The sequence below is a fragment of the Staurois parvus genome, unplaced genomic scaffold (genome assembly GCF_062004578.1).
Source record: "Staurois parvus isolate SC_StPar_1 unplaced genomic scaffold, SC_StPar_1.0 ptg000242l, whole genome shotgun sequence".
In the NCBI taxonomy this organism is placed as follows: Eukaryota; Metazoa; Chordata; class Amphibia; order Anura; family Ranidae; genus Staurois; species Staurois parvus.
This window is the reverse complement of record NW_028318038.1, coordinates 1,644,855-1,659,062: the sequence shown is the minus strand read 5'-3', so window position 1 is coordinate 1,659,062 and position 14,208 is coordinate 1,644,855. Positions and strand designations below refer to the sequence as shown.

General features: G+C 43.1%; 1 protein-coding gene across 1 annotated transcript; it reads left to right on the top strand.

The window, feature by feature from the left end:
* The first annotated feature begins 263 nt into the window (after positions 1 to 263).
* On the top strand, positions 264 to 2,434 carry LOC149459953 (syncytin-A-like). Its single transcript, XM_089680359.1, has 2 exons — positions 264 to 393; positions 514 to 2,434. Exon 2 carries the CDS (start codon positions 881 to 883, stop codon positions 2,387 to 2,389), a length of 1,509 nt encoding a protein of 502 aa, XP_089536485.1. The 5' UTR covers positions 264 to 393; positions 514 to 880; the 3' UTR covers positions 2,390 to 2,434.
* The last annotated feature ends 11,774 nt before the right edge of the window (positions 2,435 to 14,208 follow it).

The following is a 14,208-nucleotide window of genomic DNA, read 5'->3' as shown; positions in this document are numbered from 1 at the left end:
TCAAGGAAAGGAGGTACTAACGGGGCAGAAAGCCCTGACCTCGAACAAGACAATCGAGAAAAGGAGGTACTAACGGGGGCAGAAAGCCCTGACCTCGAACAGGACAAGGTGCTGTTTATTAAAGGAGGTGAAGCAGGTGATACAAATCCTCGAAGAGTGAGTGAAGCCGGTAACAAAGTCTCTGAAAATAATCAAGATGAGCATTCTATTAGCCAAGGACTCTGGCAAACTATGGATTCTCCTGGGGCTGATTACATTTTTAGTGTTTACCCCAATATGGATAGTGACTAACTGCATATACTCCCCAGAGGATTTGGGTGCTGTTCAGGTTATATGTGGTCACAACAACAATGATAAAAACACCTCAGAAAAACACACATTTGATAAAAACACCTCAGAAAAACACACATTTGATAAAAACACCTCAGAAAAACACACATTTGATAAAAACACCTCAGAAAAACACACATTTGATAAAAACACCTCAGAAAAACACACATTTGATAAAAACACCTCAGAAAACGCACACCCAATACACACTAGGACCAAAAGAGAAACCAATGTACCAGCACAGAAACCAAAGGTTGCTATTACCAGAGAGGGGAAGATTATTACATTGTGGTTTGACTCTTCTAATACCTATGTTGCTACCTTTTCTTTCACCTATGACGACCTAACAGAAAAAGGGGATGAAGAGAGTAGCAGGAAAAGGGCGCATAAGAGGGAGGGAATAGGTTACATTTGTGTAACTGATGATTATTGGGGGAGTAACTGTGATTATTGGGGAGCAGTGGGATGGAACATAGGAACTGACTGGGGATACAAACCTGACACAGCCATAAATAAGAAGGACAAGAACGGAAAATCCCTCATAAACAGAATGACTCTTACCAAGCCCAATGCCAAATATACGCTTACCATAGAAAATCCCAGCCCTAGTGATTCGGGAATGTATGTATTTGGGTTATACTGGGGAGGAGGTATATCAGGCACAAGGGGAAAATTTAGGATACAAGACATGCATAATAACAATGATTACAATCCCCTGAGGCCACGTATCAGTACAATTAGGGATATGATTGCCATTGCTGATCCTTCTTTTGAAGATACCGTAGCAGCGGAGATGGGATTTTCAGATGTAAATCTTTGGTTAGAATGGATGAGGTACAGTGCCCTGCAGTACAACAAGTCTAATTGTTATGTCTGTGGAGCAGCCAGACCCCATGTGGGAACAGTGCCACTAAACCTTCCTGAAGATGTTGAAGAATGTTTTCTAAGTCTTTTTACAGGAACACATGACAAGAATGCTTCCTGTGAAACCTGGAAAGCAAAGTATCCCATAGTTACAAAAAACCCCAAACCAGGCGAAGGTTTGCAAATTTACCCAGGGAATTATACCTGCTATAGAGGAGTGGCAAGAAAAAGAAGTTTTGGAAATTTTACAAAAGGTTTTTGTCACACATACAGCAACATCTCATCTAGGCTTTTACAGAATCAGACACAATCTTTAGGCGATATCTACTGGATTTGTGGTGATGGTAAGATCAGGTCTAGATTGGAGAAGGAGTGGTCTGGTGAGTGTGCTTTGGCCAAAGCTATTATGCCCCTGCATATTTTTAGTGAAATTCCTTCTGAGATCCCTGAAGATGTAACAGGAGGTACTCAGAGGTACAAGAGGGAGGCCCCGATGGGTAGTTTTGACCCACAAGTGTATATAGACGCCATAGGGGTTCCAAGAGGGGTCCCAGATGAGTTTAAGGCCAGGGACCAGGTCAAAGCAGGTTTTGAGTCAATCATTCCAATCATCACAGTCAACAAGAATGTTGATTGGATAAATTATATATATTACAATCAACAGAGGTTTGTCAACTACACCAGGGATGCATTGAAGGGGATAGCGGAGCAGTTGCAGGCTGATTCCACCATGACCTTTCAAAATCGTATGGTCTTAGATATGATGCTTGCAGAAAAGGGTGGTGTGTGTGCAATGATAAAAGGAACAGGTACTTGCTGTACCTACATCCCAGACAACACTGGGCCAAATGGCAAGGTCACTATGGCTATAAAAAAACTGTCTGATTTGTCGGAAGAGTTGAAAAGGAATTCAGGGATCACTGATCCATGGGATCAATATTTTGGATGGCTCAAGGGATGGAAGCAGATGCTAGCACAAATAGGAGTGATTATTGTAGTCACCCTGATACTTATAGCCCTGATAGTGTGCTGTGTGATTCCCTGTATAAAGAAGCTTATGAACAAAGGTATAGATATGACTATGTACGAGGAAGAAATCCAAGAACAAACTGCCCCACTGAACCCAAAACCCAAAGAGTACAATAGTTATCTAGCCAAATACAGAGAGAAGCAGAAAAAGAACTATGTTGTATAAGGGGAAATTAAAATCATATATGTAAATAATGATTATAAGAGGGGATTGAAGGGAAATGTATGTCTTCTGGACGTCCATACCTTCAAACAGACTGATCAAGACAGATAGCCAGGGGCTAGCGACAACCTTTCAACGTCTATTTTTTTTTTAGCTGCAGCATTTTTAGAAAGGGTCAGGGACTTTTTAAAAAACAAAAATCTGCGTGCTGAAATACATGGTAGTGTGTTTTTGCTGTGTTTTGCATTTTTATTCTGCCCAGCAGAAAAAAAAAAAAATTCCACAGAGGTCCCAAACAGCGATCGGTCCGCTATGTTCTCTGCATTTTTCAGCCAGACTAACTATGTAACAATGTAACTATATGAAGCCTGGCTGGAACACTCCCAGGATGTTGCTAAGTGAGGCCTAGCTATTACTGTTCACCTCCACCATCACAGGAGTGAGCTCTTTCTCTGATTCAAACCCCATCACGTGTTTTCTCTCTCCTGATGCAGTAGATTTGCGCTCAAAGTCTGAGATCTCACTTCTGTGATGGTGGAGGTGAGCAGTAATATTTAGGCCTTGCTTATCAACTTCCTGGGAGATTTCAGGTCAGACTGTGGTATGTAAATGGCCTACATCTATACCAAGGGTAATAGTGATAGTCAAAGCTGCACTGTTTTTTTTAATATTTACAGATGTCCCTTTTCTGCATAGGCAGTTTTTTGGTAAAGGTGAACTAACCCTTTAACTATCCTACCAGTGCCTTGTGATCATATTTTTGTATGCCTCTTCTTCCTTTGTAGTATTGTAGGGGAGAAAGTGAGAGGATATATCTCTAACAGAGACCCAGAGAGAAGTAAAATCTAACAGGGGTTAGAACCCTTCTCGGCTCTGTCCAGAACTAAGAATACGTGTTTTTTGCTGGACAATCACTTCAAAGATTTGTATACTTGTACTGGGTCAGTGATTCAGAAAACATTGAAGATGTCATATCTCTGTTAAAGGACTATGTTGACCAAAAACAAATCAATATGTAGAGACATAGGGATTTAGGTCTCCTAGGAGGACTAGCCCTCTGACAGCCTTGCTCAACCGCATGAAGTCGTGAGGGGTGCTGCAGCATCCTGGTAGAGAAAGGCTATCGGATGAGACAAGGGGCGGACTGACCATTTGGAAACTCGGGCACTGCCTGAGGGCCCGGGGTCAGTAGGGGGCCCCATGAGATGCCCCTGGTACCTTTTTCATAGGCTTTTTTGAGTTTTGGCAAGGACACAGGGGCCCCATGATCCCCTATTGCCCGGGGGCCCCATAAGTTGTCAGTCCGCCCCTGGATGAGACTGAACTCCTAATCCTCAGCTGAAGTGAAAGCAGTGGAAGTGGAGGTGACTTACTGAGTGCTGAGCTCTCTGCCTCTCACTACAGTGCAGTACTTGGCAGTGTGAGTGAAGGTAAAGCATTGCAGTTTTTACAAGGCATGTTCCTAATAGCAGCAAGGACTTCCACTCCTCTGAAAAAAGTGATCCATGCTCAGGTCACTTTTTTAGAGGCACTTGACAGGCAGTGCACCAAAAACACCACATTTGCCAATGTGTGGGGTAACATTAAGACTTAATATCACCCCTGTGCATCTGCTAAAGAGCAGCGCATTTGTCTGCGTGTCAGGAAAGTGTGCGATTTTGTGCGTGTTTGGCGACATGCAGTAATTTGAACCAAGCCTTAGACTGGGATGCCTCATTACTGAGAATACTTTTCAAAGGCTCCTTGACTGCAAAAATGTTAAGAAGCACTGCTGTATAGAACATGGTTCCTTAGAATAATTTTGGATGAAAGCTAAGTAGGAACGATCAGATTATCATACGATCAATTTGAAAGCGGTATTTTTTGTACGATTTTCTGATCGTGTGTACTAGACTTAAGAAGGTAAAGTGCAAACATTAGTATGCTGTCCAGTAGTATGCTGCTATAGATTCAATTTTATATTGAGTGTTTCAGAACACTTTATCTAACAGTAAGTATACAGCAATTCCAATTTGCACTACAATATATTTTCATATGAGTTCTTTTATAGCAACACCAAACTGTTTAAATGTATTTTGCACAAAAGATTCCAATCTCTAAATAATTAAAAAAGCAAACCAATACAAAGCAACACTAATATTTTTCAAATTAAAAATCATATATCCAGAGAAGCGTTTAGGAAACAGCATGAACTCCAAAATGTTTAAAGGGTTTACTCTTCCACGCCTGAAAAATAATTGCCGTGAAATAGAAACTATTCTTGAACACATCGAGCATATTAATTCTGTGATACCTCACTATAAGCTTACTTCACAAACTTCATAAAAATGTGCTTAAATCTGAGACACCAGTACAGCTGGACACCAAGTGAGCATAAATTAAACTCATATATGGAAGCCATGTTACATGCCAAATCATTTGCATTTCCGTTCAGCCAGTGCTGTGATTTACATAACCATGCCAGTCAGCACAGCCAGCTTGTGACTTGGTTTTTCTTTACTGCAGTTAAGCAGTACAGCAAGGTCACCTTCCTGCCCCCAGCCTGTGATTGGACAGTGAAAGAACAATAGCAGACTAATGACCTCTCCTACTATCAAACCCTACCTCCCTCAATTTAATTCTACCATTCAAAAGATTACCAGAGGCTAAAGCCAGTAAAAATTTCAGTATTTACTATGCTAGCCGCATTTAAAAATAGTTCCATTTTAACACTTACATATAAAAGTACAACAATGGCATAGAATGTGTCCCCATCAGAAATACTTGGGCTCCCAACAACTAAACACTCCCTCACCCCCACCCCAGTTAACAGCCAGGGTCAGGGTCAGATTTCTGAAAAGGACACATAGACTGTGGTCTAGGGAAGCAGAGTTGGCAGGGGTTACACTTTAAGGGTTGCACTCCATCCAATCTGGGTTAAAGCAGAAAGGGCAAATAGCATGCTTTGTCTGGCTTTGACAATTGATCTTGCAACAGAAACAAATGTGTACTGTCTGGGATACTTATTTCATTTGCACTAACATACAATTTTTCTGGACAAGCTTCCAGAGTATATCCCCTTCATCAAGGTCCAAACAGTACTCAGAACTGCTTGGACCTTGATGAAGGGGACATACCCTGAAAGCTTGCCCTGAAAAATTGTATGTTAGTGCAAATACAAAAAGTATCACGGACAATATCAATAATTCTGTTGCGAGTGCACCAATACGGCTACAATCACCTCAAGCAACATTTGATCTTGGCAGTGTCATACAAAAGCCAACCAGTTGACTGGGATAGGAAGGACTGGAACAGGACAACTGGTTTATGGGAAGCAAAAAGTCAAAATGCAGCCCTGACTTCTCTCTACTCTTCTCAGCAAAACTATCCCTGTCAGTACATATGTAGCACCCTCCTAGATAGCTAGGGGGAGCTAGAGTCTAATTTTTAGTTAGGAGGACTGAGAAGCAGCCCCGGGGTAATAGTTAGCTGGGTTCAAATGTGGGTCAAGAGCTCTGCAGACTAGCTATCTGAGACTTCCCCCTGCAGTAGAATTTTGGAGAAGATTCTAGAAGCATTAGGAGGGGGTAAGGAGTGACTAGTCTGCACTCTCAAGGGATCCTGGCCAATCCCCAACAGGAGGCTTGACAAGGGGTCAGGACAGCCCTTAAGAGTGTTTGAACCTGCTCAGTGGCAGGGAGAGTTTGGGCGGAAGATGAAGAAGTGAGAGGCTGGAGAGCAGGAGCCTGGAATGGGGCCCAGATGGAGAGGGGCTCACCTACAGGCAGGGAAGCTTGGAAGGAGGAAAGCTCAGGACTTCACCAGCCCCCAGAGTGAGGACCACCTGAGTGAGTAGATCTGCACCCCCTGGCCAGTAAGGGGAAGGAGCACTCTAGTGGGAGACTGCACTAGCTACTACCCAAGACTGTTCACACTGCAGTGGCAGGCACTGGATCCCCTGCCCAGGGATTCACCCAGTACAGCTGGATCAAAAGAGGATTCATCTAGGGTCTAGGGTAGTACAGCAGGAGATGCTGGCTAGCTCCCCAGAAGAAACATTTTTGCTGTAAAGACTTGTATATAGTTTTGTCCTCAGTTACCATTCCCTTTGGGCATCCCATGCACCTTTACCCTATCCAAGTTATAATTCCCCTGATAAAATCCAAAAAAACAAGCTTAAGGACTGGTTACTGTCTCCTGGATGCAAGTCTGAATGGAAAATGCATGTTGCCTGGCTGTACAGAACTATAGGGGGACCCAAAACATCAGTGACTCCTAAGGAGGTAGTGCTACACATACATACTGTATATAGCAATGGAAATAGCAGACACTCTCAGGACTTGCAAAGAAGAATACAAGTAACCAAACAGTAGTTTCATGAAAATGATTTTTTGTCAAGTTGGCATCTTTCTAATGGCCAGGCAGTGCCGAAATGTCAGTGTAATACAACTGTGTCTTATCTTCATGGAGCACCAAGGCAGAGTTTTGGATTAAAGTGGTTCTAAAGGCTGATGGTCTTTTTATCGTTATGCATTCCACATTGCCTTGAAAAAGTATTCATACCCCTTGCAGTTTTCCATTTTGTCATGTTAAAACCAAACACGTAAATGTATTTTATTGGGATTCTATGTGATAGACAACACAAAGTGGCACATAACTGAAGTGGAAGGAAAATGATAAATGGTTTTCTAAATTTTTTACAAATATCTGAAAAGTGTGGTGTGCATTTGTATTCAGCCCCCATGTCAATACATGTAGAACCACCTTTCACTGCAATTACAGCTGTACTGTAGCTCTGGCTATATGTTTAGGGTCGTTGTCCTGCTGGAAGGTGAACCTCTGCCCCAGACCCAAGTCTTTTGCAGACTCTAACAGATTTTCTTCTAAGATTGCCCTGTATCTGGCTCCATCTATCTTCCAACTCCGTAATCACTTATTATATTTATCAAGTGAAAAAGTGGGGTGGCAAAACCACCAAAACAGTACTTACCTGAGCCCGATCCAGCAATGAGCACAAGAGCAGCAGTTCTTGCAGGTCTCTCCCTCCTTATTGGCTGAGACACAGCAGGAGAAGCCATTGGCTCCCACTGCTGTCAATCACAGTAAGTGAGTGTGGAGCAGGGGGCAGGGCCGAGCCACGTTCTGTGTGTCTTATGTACACACAAAGGCGGCTCGGGAGCAAACATGCATGAGTGCCTCTAAAGCAAGCAGCTTGCTCTGGGGGCATTTAGCAGGAGGGAGGAGCCAGGAGTGCCAGCGGGGAACCCAAGAAGAGTAAGATCGGGGCTGCTCTATGCAAAACCATTGCACAGAGCAGGTAAGTATAACACATCTCACTTTAAGTGCTGGTACCACCATTCATTTACCAATGTTCACTATAGACTAATTTTCCAGGCGCATGTGTTTTAAATGACAGTAATTGATTCACTGGAAGAGAATGTTTGGGGAAAGTTTACTCCTTTATCAATATGCCTATGACAGCAGTTAAAGTGTATCTAGATTCAAGAACAGCCATTTTATATATTGCAGCTTACCAGTCCTTAGATGTGATACATCTAGAGCTGCATTCATTTTCTATTTTTCAAGCTTTAACCTTAGTATATGGACAATGGTGGCCAAACATACTTTGGTTTTATTATCCAACTGATGTGGTCAAAATGATAGAATCGGCAAACAAAACTTCTCTGCCAATTGATTTAGACTTGATTTAGATCAGATTTGATTAAAGTCAATTTAAGTAGATTATCCAGGGGGGGGGGGGAATTATTGATCGCGTTGTATTGATCTGCAGCACTCAGATACATTGTTCATGAGTTCACTTGTATTTTGATTGAATAGATTATGAGGTTGCATGGTGAAAATAGAGAAGTGATTGATAACTTATGATCGCATCTTCCAACTAGCAATCAAACTCCACTTACCCGTGCGTGCTGTACTGATAAAATTAGTTTGTTTGCTGATTAGAGATCGATTATTCCTATAGTGACATCAATCAGAGAAGAAATTGTTTATTTATCAAAGCTTGTATAGCCACTGTAACCCTTGAAAGCTATTTACCCACTTGCCCTCTAGAGCATTTACCTCTCTTATTGACCAGGCTATTGTTTGTGATCTGGCGCAGCGTTACTTTAACTGACAATTGCGCGGTCATGCAACGCTGTACATAAAATAAATTTATGTCCTTTTTTTCCCATGAATAGAGATTTCTGTCGATAGTATTTGATCACCTGTGCCGTGTTTATTTTTTGCGCTATAAACAAAACGACTTACAATTTTGAAAAAAAAGGATATTTTTGACTTTTTGCTATAAAACATATCCAGTAAAAAAATTTAAAAAATCAAATTTCTTCATAAATTCAGGCCAAAATGTATTCTGCTACATGTCTTTGCTAAGGAAAAAAATCCCACTACGTGTAAATTAATTGCAAACATAAAAATTGCTGTGCTGCCTCTCCCAAAAACTACTTTAAATAAATAATTAAATGAACTCACTACTATACAAAGGGTCCCTACAAATATGCATGTGCTATAATGCCCCGTGGGCTGGCAATTATATCCCTCCTCCCCAGTGACTAAATCCCAAATTAACCAATAAGTAAATACAAGGTGCGTAAACGATAATAGTGCTAAAAATAGCACATATACAATGCCATGAAACTGTGTATACAGTGAAATTGATTAAAACAATATATATATATCGTATTTTTCTCTCCATAAGACGCACTTTTTTACCCCCAAAAATGGAGGGAAAATGTCAGTGCGTCTTATGGAGTGAATATAAAGCGGCCGGTCTGGTATTTCCGCCGCCATGTCAGAATACCGGGCCGTCCGCTCAGCTGTTCTCTGCGGCAGGAACTCACCTGTTCCTCGCTCCAGCACTGTAGTCTTCCCGCCCCGGCATCTGTGACAGCCGGGTGCCCACTGCGCATGCCCGAGAAGCTCTGCGCTTTGTGAATGGTCCGGTGTCTTCTGGGACACATGACAGGTCCCAAAAGACGCCGGGCCATTCACAAAGCGCAGCGCTTCTCGCGCATGCGCAGTGGGCACCCGGCTGTCAAAGTCGTGTGCCCACAGTATAGAAAGGAGAACTCCACGGAAGTGGGAGCAGGTACCTGTCAAATTCAGGTACCCGCTCCCCCTCCCTCCCCAAAGGTCCACAGTGTCTGGTCATGCACTGTGCTGTCTGTAGTCTCTGGTCATCGCCTGTACTGTCTGCAGTCTCTGGTCATCCCCTGTACTGTCTGCAGTCTCTGGTCATCCCCTGTACTGTCTGCAGTCTCTGGTCATCTCCTGTACTGTCTGCAGTCTCTGGTCATCTCCTGTACTGTCTGTAGTCTCTGGTCATCCCCTGTACTGTCCGCAGTCTCTGGTCATCCCCTGTACTGTCTGCAGTCTCTGGTCATCCCCTGTACAGTGTCCGCAGTCTCTGGTCATCTCCTGTACTGTGTCCGCAGTCTCTGGTCATCCCCTGTACAGTGTCCGCAGTCTCTGGTCATCTCCTGTACTGTGTCCGCAGTCTCTGGTCATCCCCTGTACTGTCCGCAGTCTCTGGTCATCCCCTGTACTGTCCGCAGTCTCTGGTCATCCCCTGTATTGTCCGCAGTCTCTGGTCATCCCCTGTATTGTCCGCAGTCTCTGGTCATCCCCTGTACTGTCCGCAGTCTCTGCTCATCTCCTGTACTGCCCGCAGTCTCTGGTCATCCCCTGTACTGTCCGCAGTCTCTGTTCATCCTCTGTACTGTCCGCAGTCTCTGGTCATCCCCTGTACTGTCTGCAGTCTCTGGTCATCTCCTGTACTGTGTCCGCAGTCTCTGGTCATCTCCTGTACTGTGTCCACAGTCTCTGGTCATCTCCTGTACTGTGTCCGCAGTCTCTGGTCATCTCCTGTACTGTGTCCGCAGTCTCTGGTCATCTCCTGTACTGTGTCCGCAGTCTCTGGTCATCTCCTGTACTGTGTCCGCAGTCTCTGGTCATCTCCTGTACTGTGTCCGCAGTCTCTGGTCATCTCCTGTACTGTGTCCGCAGTCTCTGGTCATCTCCTGTACTGTGTCCGCAGTCTCTGGTCATCTCCTGTACTGTGTCCGCAGTCTCTGGTCATCTCCTGTACTGTGTCCGCAGTCTCTGGTCATCTCCTGTACTATGTCCGCAGTCTCTGGTCATCTCCTGTACTATGTCCGCAGTCTCTGGTCATCCCCTGTACTGTCCGCAGTCTCTGGTCATCTCCTGTACTGTGTCCGCAGTCTTTGGCCATCTCTTGTACTGTCTGCAGTCTCTGGTCATCTCCTGTACTGTGTCCGCAGTCTTTGGCCATCTCTTGTACTGTCTGCAGTCTCTGGTCATCTCCTGTACTGTGTCCGCAGTCTTTGGCCATCTCCTGTACTGTCTGCAGTCTCTGGTCATCTCCTGTACTGTCTGCAGTCTCTGGTCATCTCCTGTACTGTGTCCGCAGTGTCTGGTCACTTCCTGTACTATGTCTGCAGTCTATTGGTTCAGAATATTTTTTTTCTTGTTTTTCTCCTCTAAAACCTAGGCACGTCTTATGGTCAGGTGCGTCTTATGGAGCGAAAATACGGTATATAAAAGTCCCAATAATTGTGCAAACATGTAAAAGTTCCAAAAAATTTGAAAATTCCAACAAAAACTCAAAGAAACCCCAACCTCATCCGGTGTGAATATTAGGTGATACAGTAGTAAATCTTCTTATCCATAGCAATTCTCTGTGAGTAGTGCTCCAATTAGTGCTCCCCCTCCAGAGCCCCACTCACCACACATAATTGACCACCAGAGATATCCCTTATATCTCTGTAAGGGATATATTGCCCTTGCAGAGAACAGGGCTACACACCAAAACAAGAAGGGAGTAGTAGGGGCTGGTATATTCAATCTCACCCATGAAACTTAACAAGCGAGAGGCTAGGTATCTTATCCTGGAAGCAGCGAAGACTCCTTTTATTTATTACGTACCAAAAGGTACACAAACATGCAATCAATGCTGTGCAGAGAGACAAAACAGCATGTCCGTGCTGACAGCAGAGAGACCTGTGTTGTTTACACATAGGTCTCTCCCCTGTCAGTTTTCCCCGATGATCTCCAGGCGGGAATCGTCAGCCGGGACCTGGTGGTTGGCATCTCTAGCCGCCCATAGCGCCCTCTACCTGGAAATGCAAATCACGTGTATATGTACGTGATTTTACGCAGCCCTGCTGCCCTGTAGCAGTATTTCTGCTATAGAGCAGAAGGCAAGTGGTTAAAGCCTATTGCATTTTTAACCTCCCTGATTATGTCCATATTTCTGTGCTCAAAGCAGTACATTTTTTTGCATGGAAAGATGTATTTTTTTATTGTAGGCCTGTAATTTTTAGGAATAACTCACTGAAATCTGTCTGAACAAGAGTCTAGTAAACATCCCGGGTATGATATAATTTGAAACACGAAATCATAAATTATAATTTAATAAATAATCATAAAAAATAATAATATAATAATAAATTTAATTCAATAATATAATCAAACCAAAAACCCTGAAATTTGAAATATAGCGCCAAGTTCACACATCACTGAGCAAAGTCACAAAATCATTTTCAGTGTCTGATGACGAATTTCCCCACAAATCATTATCACTCAATTCTGCAAGTAGTTCTAATTTACTATCGCTGTTCTCTAGCTGGTCTAAAACTGATTTTGACCTAAAGGGACGCTTTTTGGACGCCATGGACGTTTCTCAGTTTCCAGGCAGAAAGAACAGTAAAAATGCAGGCAGGGCACAGGACAAAGCACTCGGGACAAAATGTATGTGAAATGGTTTGATACAGTAATGCTTTACTATGTTATTTTAGTGAACGTCACTTTTTGTCATTTTCAAATTTCCTGCCGTTCCGTCCCCCGTACGTCCTGACGTCGCAGGGAACGGAACCCAGAAGACAGATGTCGGCATCGGCTGGAGGACATTGCTGGGGACACTGCAGGAGGGACATCGCGGGAGCGCAGGACAAGGTAAGTGAAGAACAAATCCCAGAGCAGCTCCGCATGGTAAGCCCGAGTGTAGCTCGGGGTTACCGCTTGTGGCACTGAAACTTTACCCCGAGCTACACTTGGGAATACCGCCCGGAAGGCTATAAAGCATTTCACCAAACGGACTGCAATAAAATAGGCAGGTTTGGTCTTGGTCTGCTGATCACTGATGCTCATAAGAAAGAGATCATAAGACTTTTTTTCCCAGAAAATATAGTAGCATGGCTGCCATTGCTTGTCTCTTGTAACTAGTAATAATTATAGGCTAATGCACACTGAATGTATTGTGTGAAGAGCTGCCTTTTCTGTCTAGGCTCACACAATTCCTTATATTCAGTACCCATGACCCAGTTCTGATCCAGTGCACACTTTTGGCACCATTCTGCTGAGATAATTGACACCATTGACTCCATAGTGCATAAATCAGTGATCCGACGTGTACTACAGGTCCCACCATATTGCATTTGGACCTCTTCTCTCCTTTTGTTATGTTTAATTTCTGTAGAACTACCAAGTCACAACATGCACTACTGGTATCCACCCTGCATGTAATCTCTACAAAATATTTTCTATTAATTACAAAAAAAACAGAAAACAACTAACTGCATAAGTATTTAGTAGATGCACTTTTGGCAATAATTACAAGCTTGAGTCTGAGGATGGATTCGACAGTTTTGCACATCTGTACACTGCATTTTTCCCCCATTTCTTTTTGCAAAACTACTCTAGCTCAGTTAGGTTGCATGGGGATTGAGAGTGAAAAGCCACTAATCCTCTAATGGATTAAGATCTGGATTCTCACTTAGTCATTCCAGGACATTAACACTGTTATTTTCCATGCAGTCTTGTGTCATTTTGGCTTTACTCTTGGGGCCATTGTCTTGCTCAATATTTACGTTTCTCGGGGATTGCATCAAGTTTTTTAACTGGCTGTCTTCATGCCCTTGCATTGCAGTAACACACCTTACTCACTTTGACAAATTGAAGTGCCATTAATTTTGATTGGCACCCCAATGCACATTCTAATCCAACCTTCCTCAACCTTTTTTACCCCAGAGGAATCCTTAAATTAGTTTTCAGGTCTCAGGTAACCCCTATCTACAGATACATATTTATTTTCAATTTAACCTAGGTATAGATATCAGATACCTAGTGTATTTGACACTCATAGGGGTTGACTTACTAAAGGCAGATAGACTGTGCACTTTGCAAAGTACATTTGCACTCTGCAAGTGCAATTGCTCAAGAGCTTAGTAAATGAGCAGAAACTCTGCTGACTTCTATCATCCAATTATGTGCAAGCAAAAAAGCTGTTTTTTAAATTTCCTTGCACATTATTATTATTATACAGGATTTATATAGTGCCAACAGTTTGCTCAGCGCTTTACAAAATGAAGGTAGACATTACAGTTACAATACAATTTGGTACAAGAGGAAACAGAGGGCCCTGCTCGTTAGAGCTTACAATCTATGATTGAGTAGTCTTTGCAAAGTGGAACTTTACTTTATTTACTAAGGTCTGGAGCAACTGCACTTGCAGAGTGCAACTGTACTTTTCAAAGTGCACAGTCTATGTCCCTTTAGTAAATCAACCCCATGGCTGGTGTGATGGTAGTGTGGTGCAACTGTACTTTTCAAAGTGCACAGTCTATGTCCCTTTAGTAAATCAACCCCATGGCTGGTGTGATGGTAGTGTGGCCTGGGCACGACAGGCTGTGTGTAGCAGCTATGTTGTTCAGAATTCAGCCATTACATTTTATTTGTCATTTTCTTTTCTGTTTTAAGGCCAGAGATCCAGCAGCTCTGATTCCTATCCCCCTCTCCTTTCCAGA

Excerpts from the sequence above, each read along its gene's own strand:
- LOC149459953 (XM_089680359.1), top strand. The coding sequence starts at position 881 with ATGACTCTTACCAAGCCCAATGCCAAATATACGCTTACCATAGAAAAT.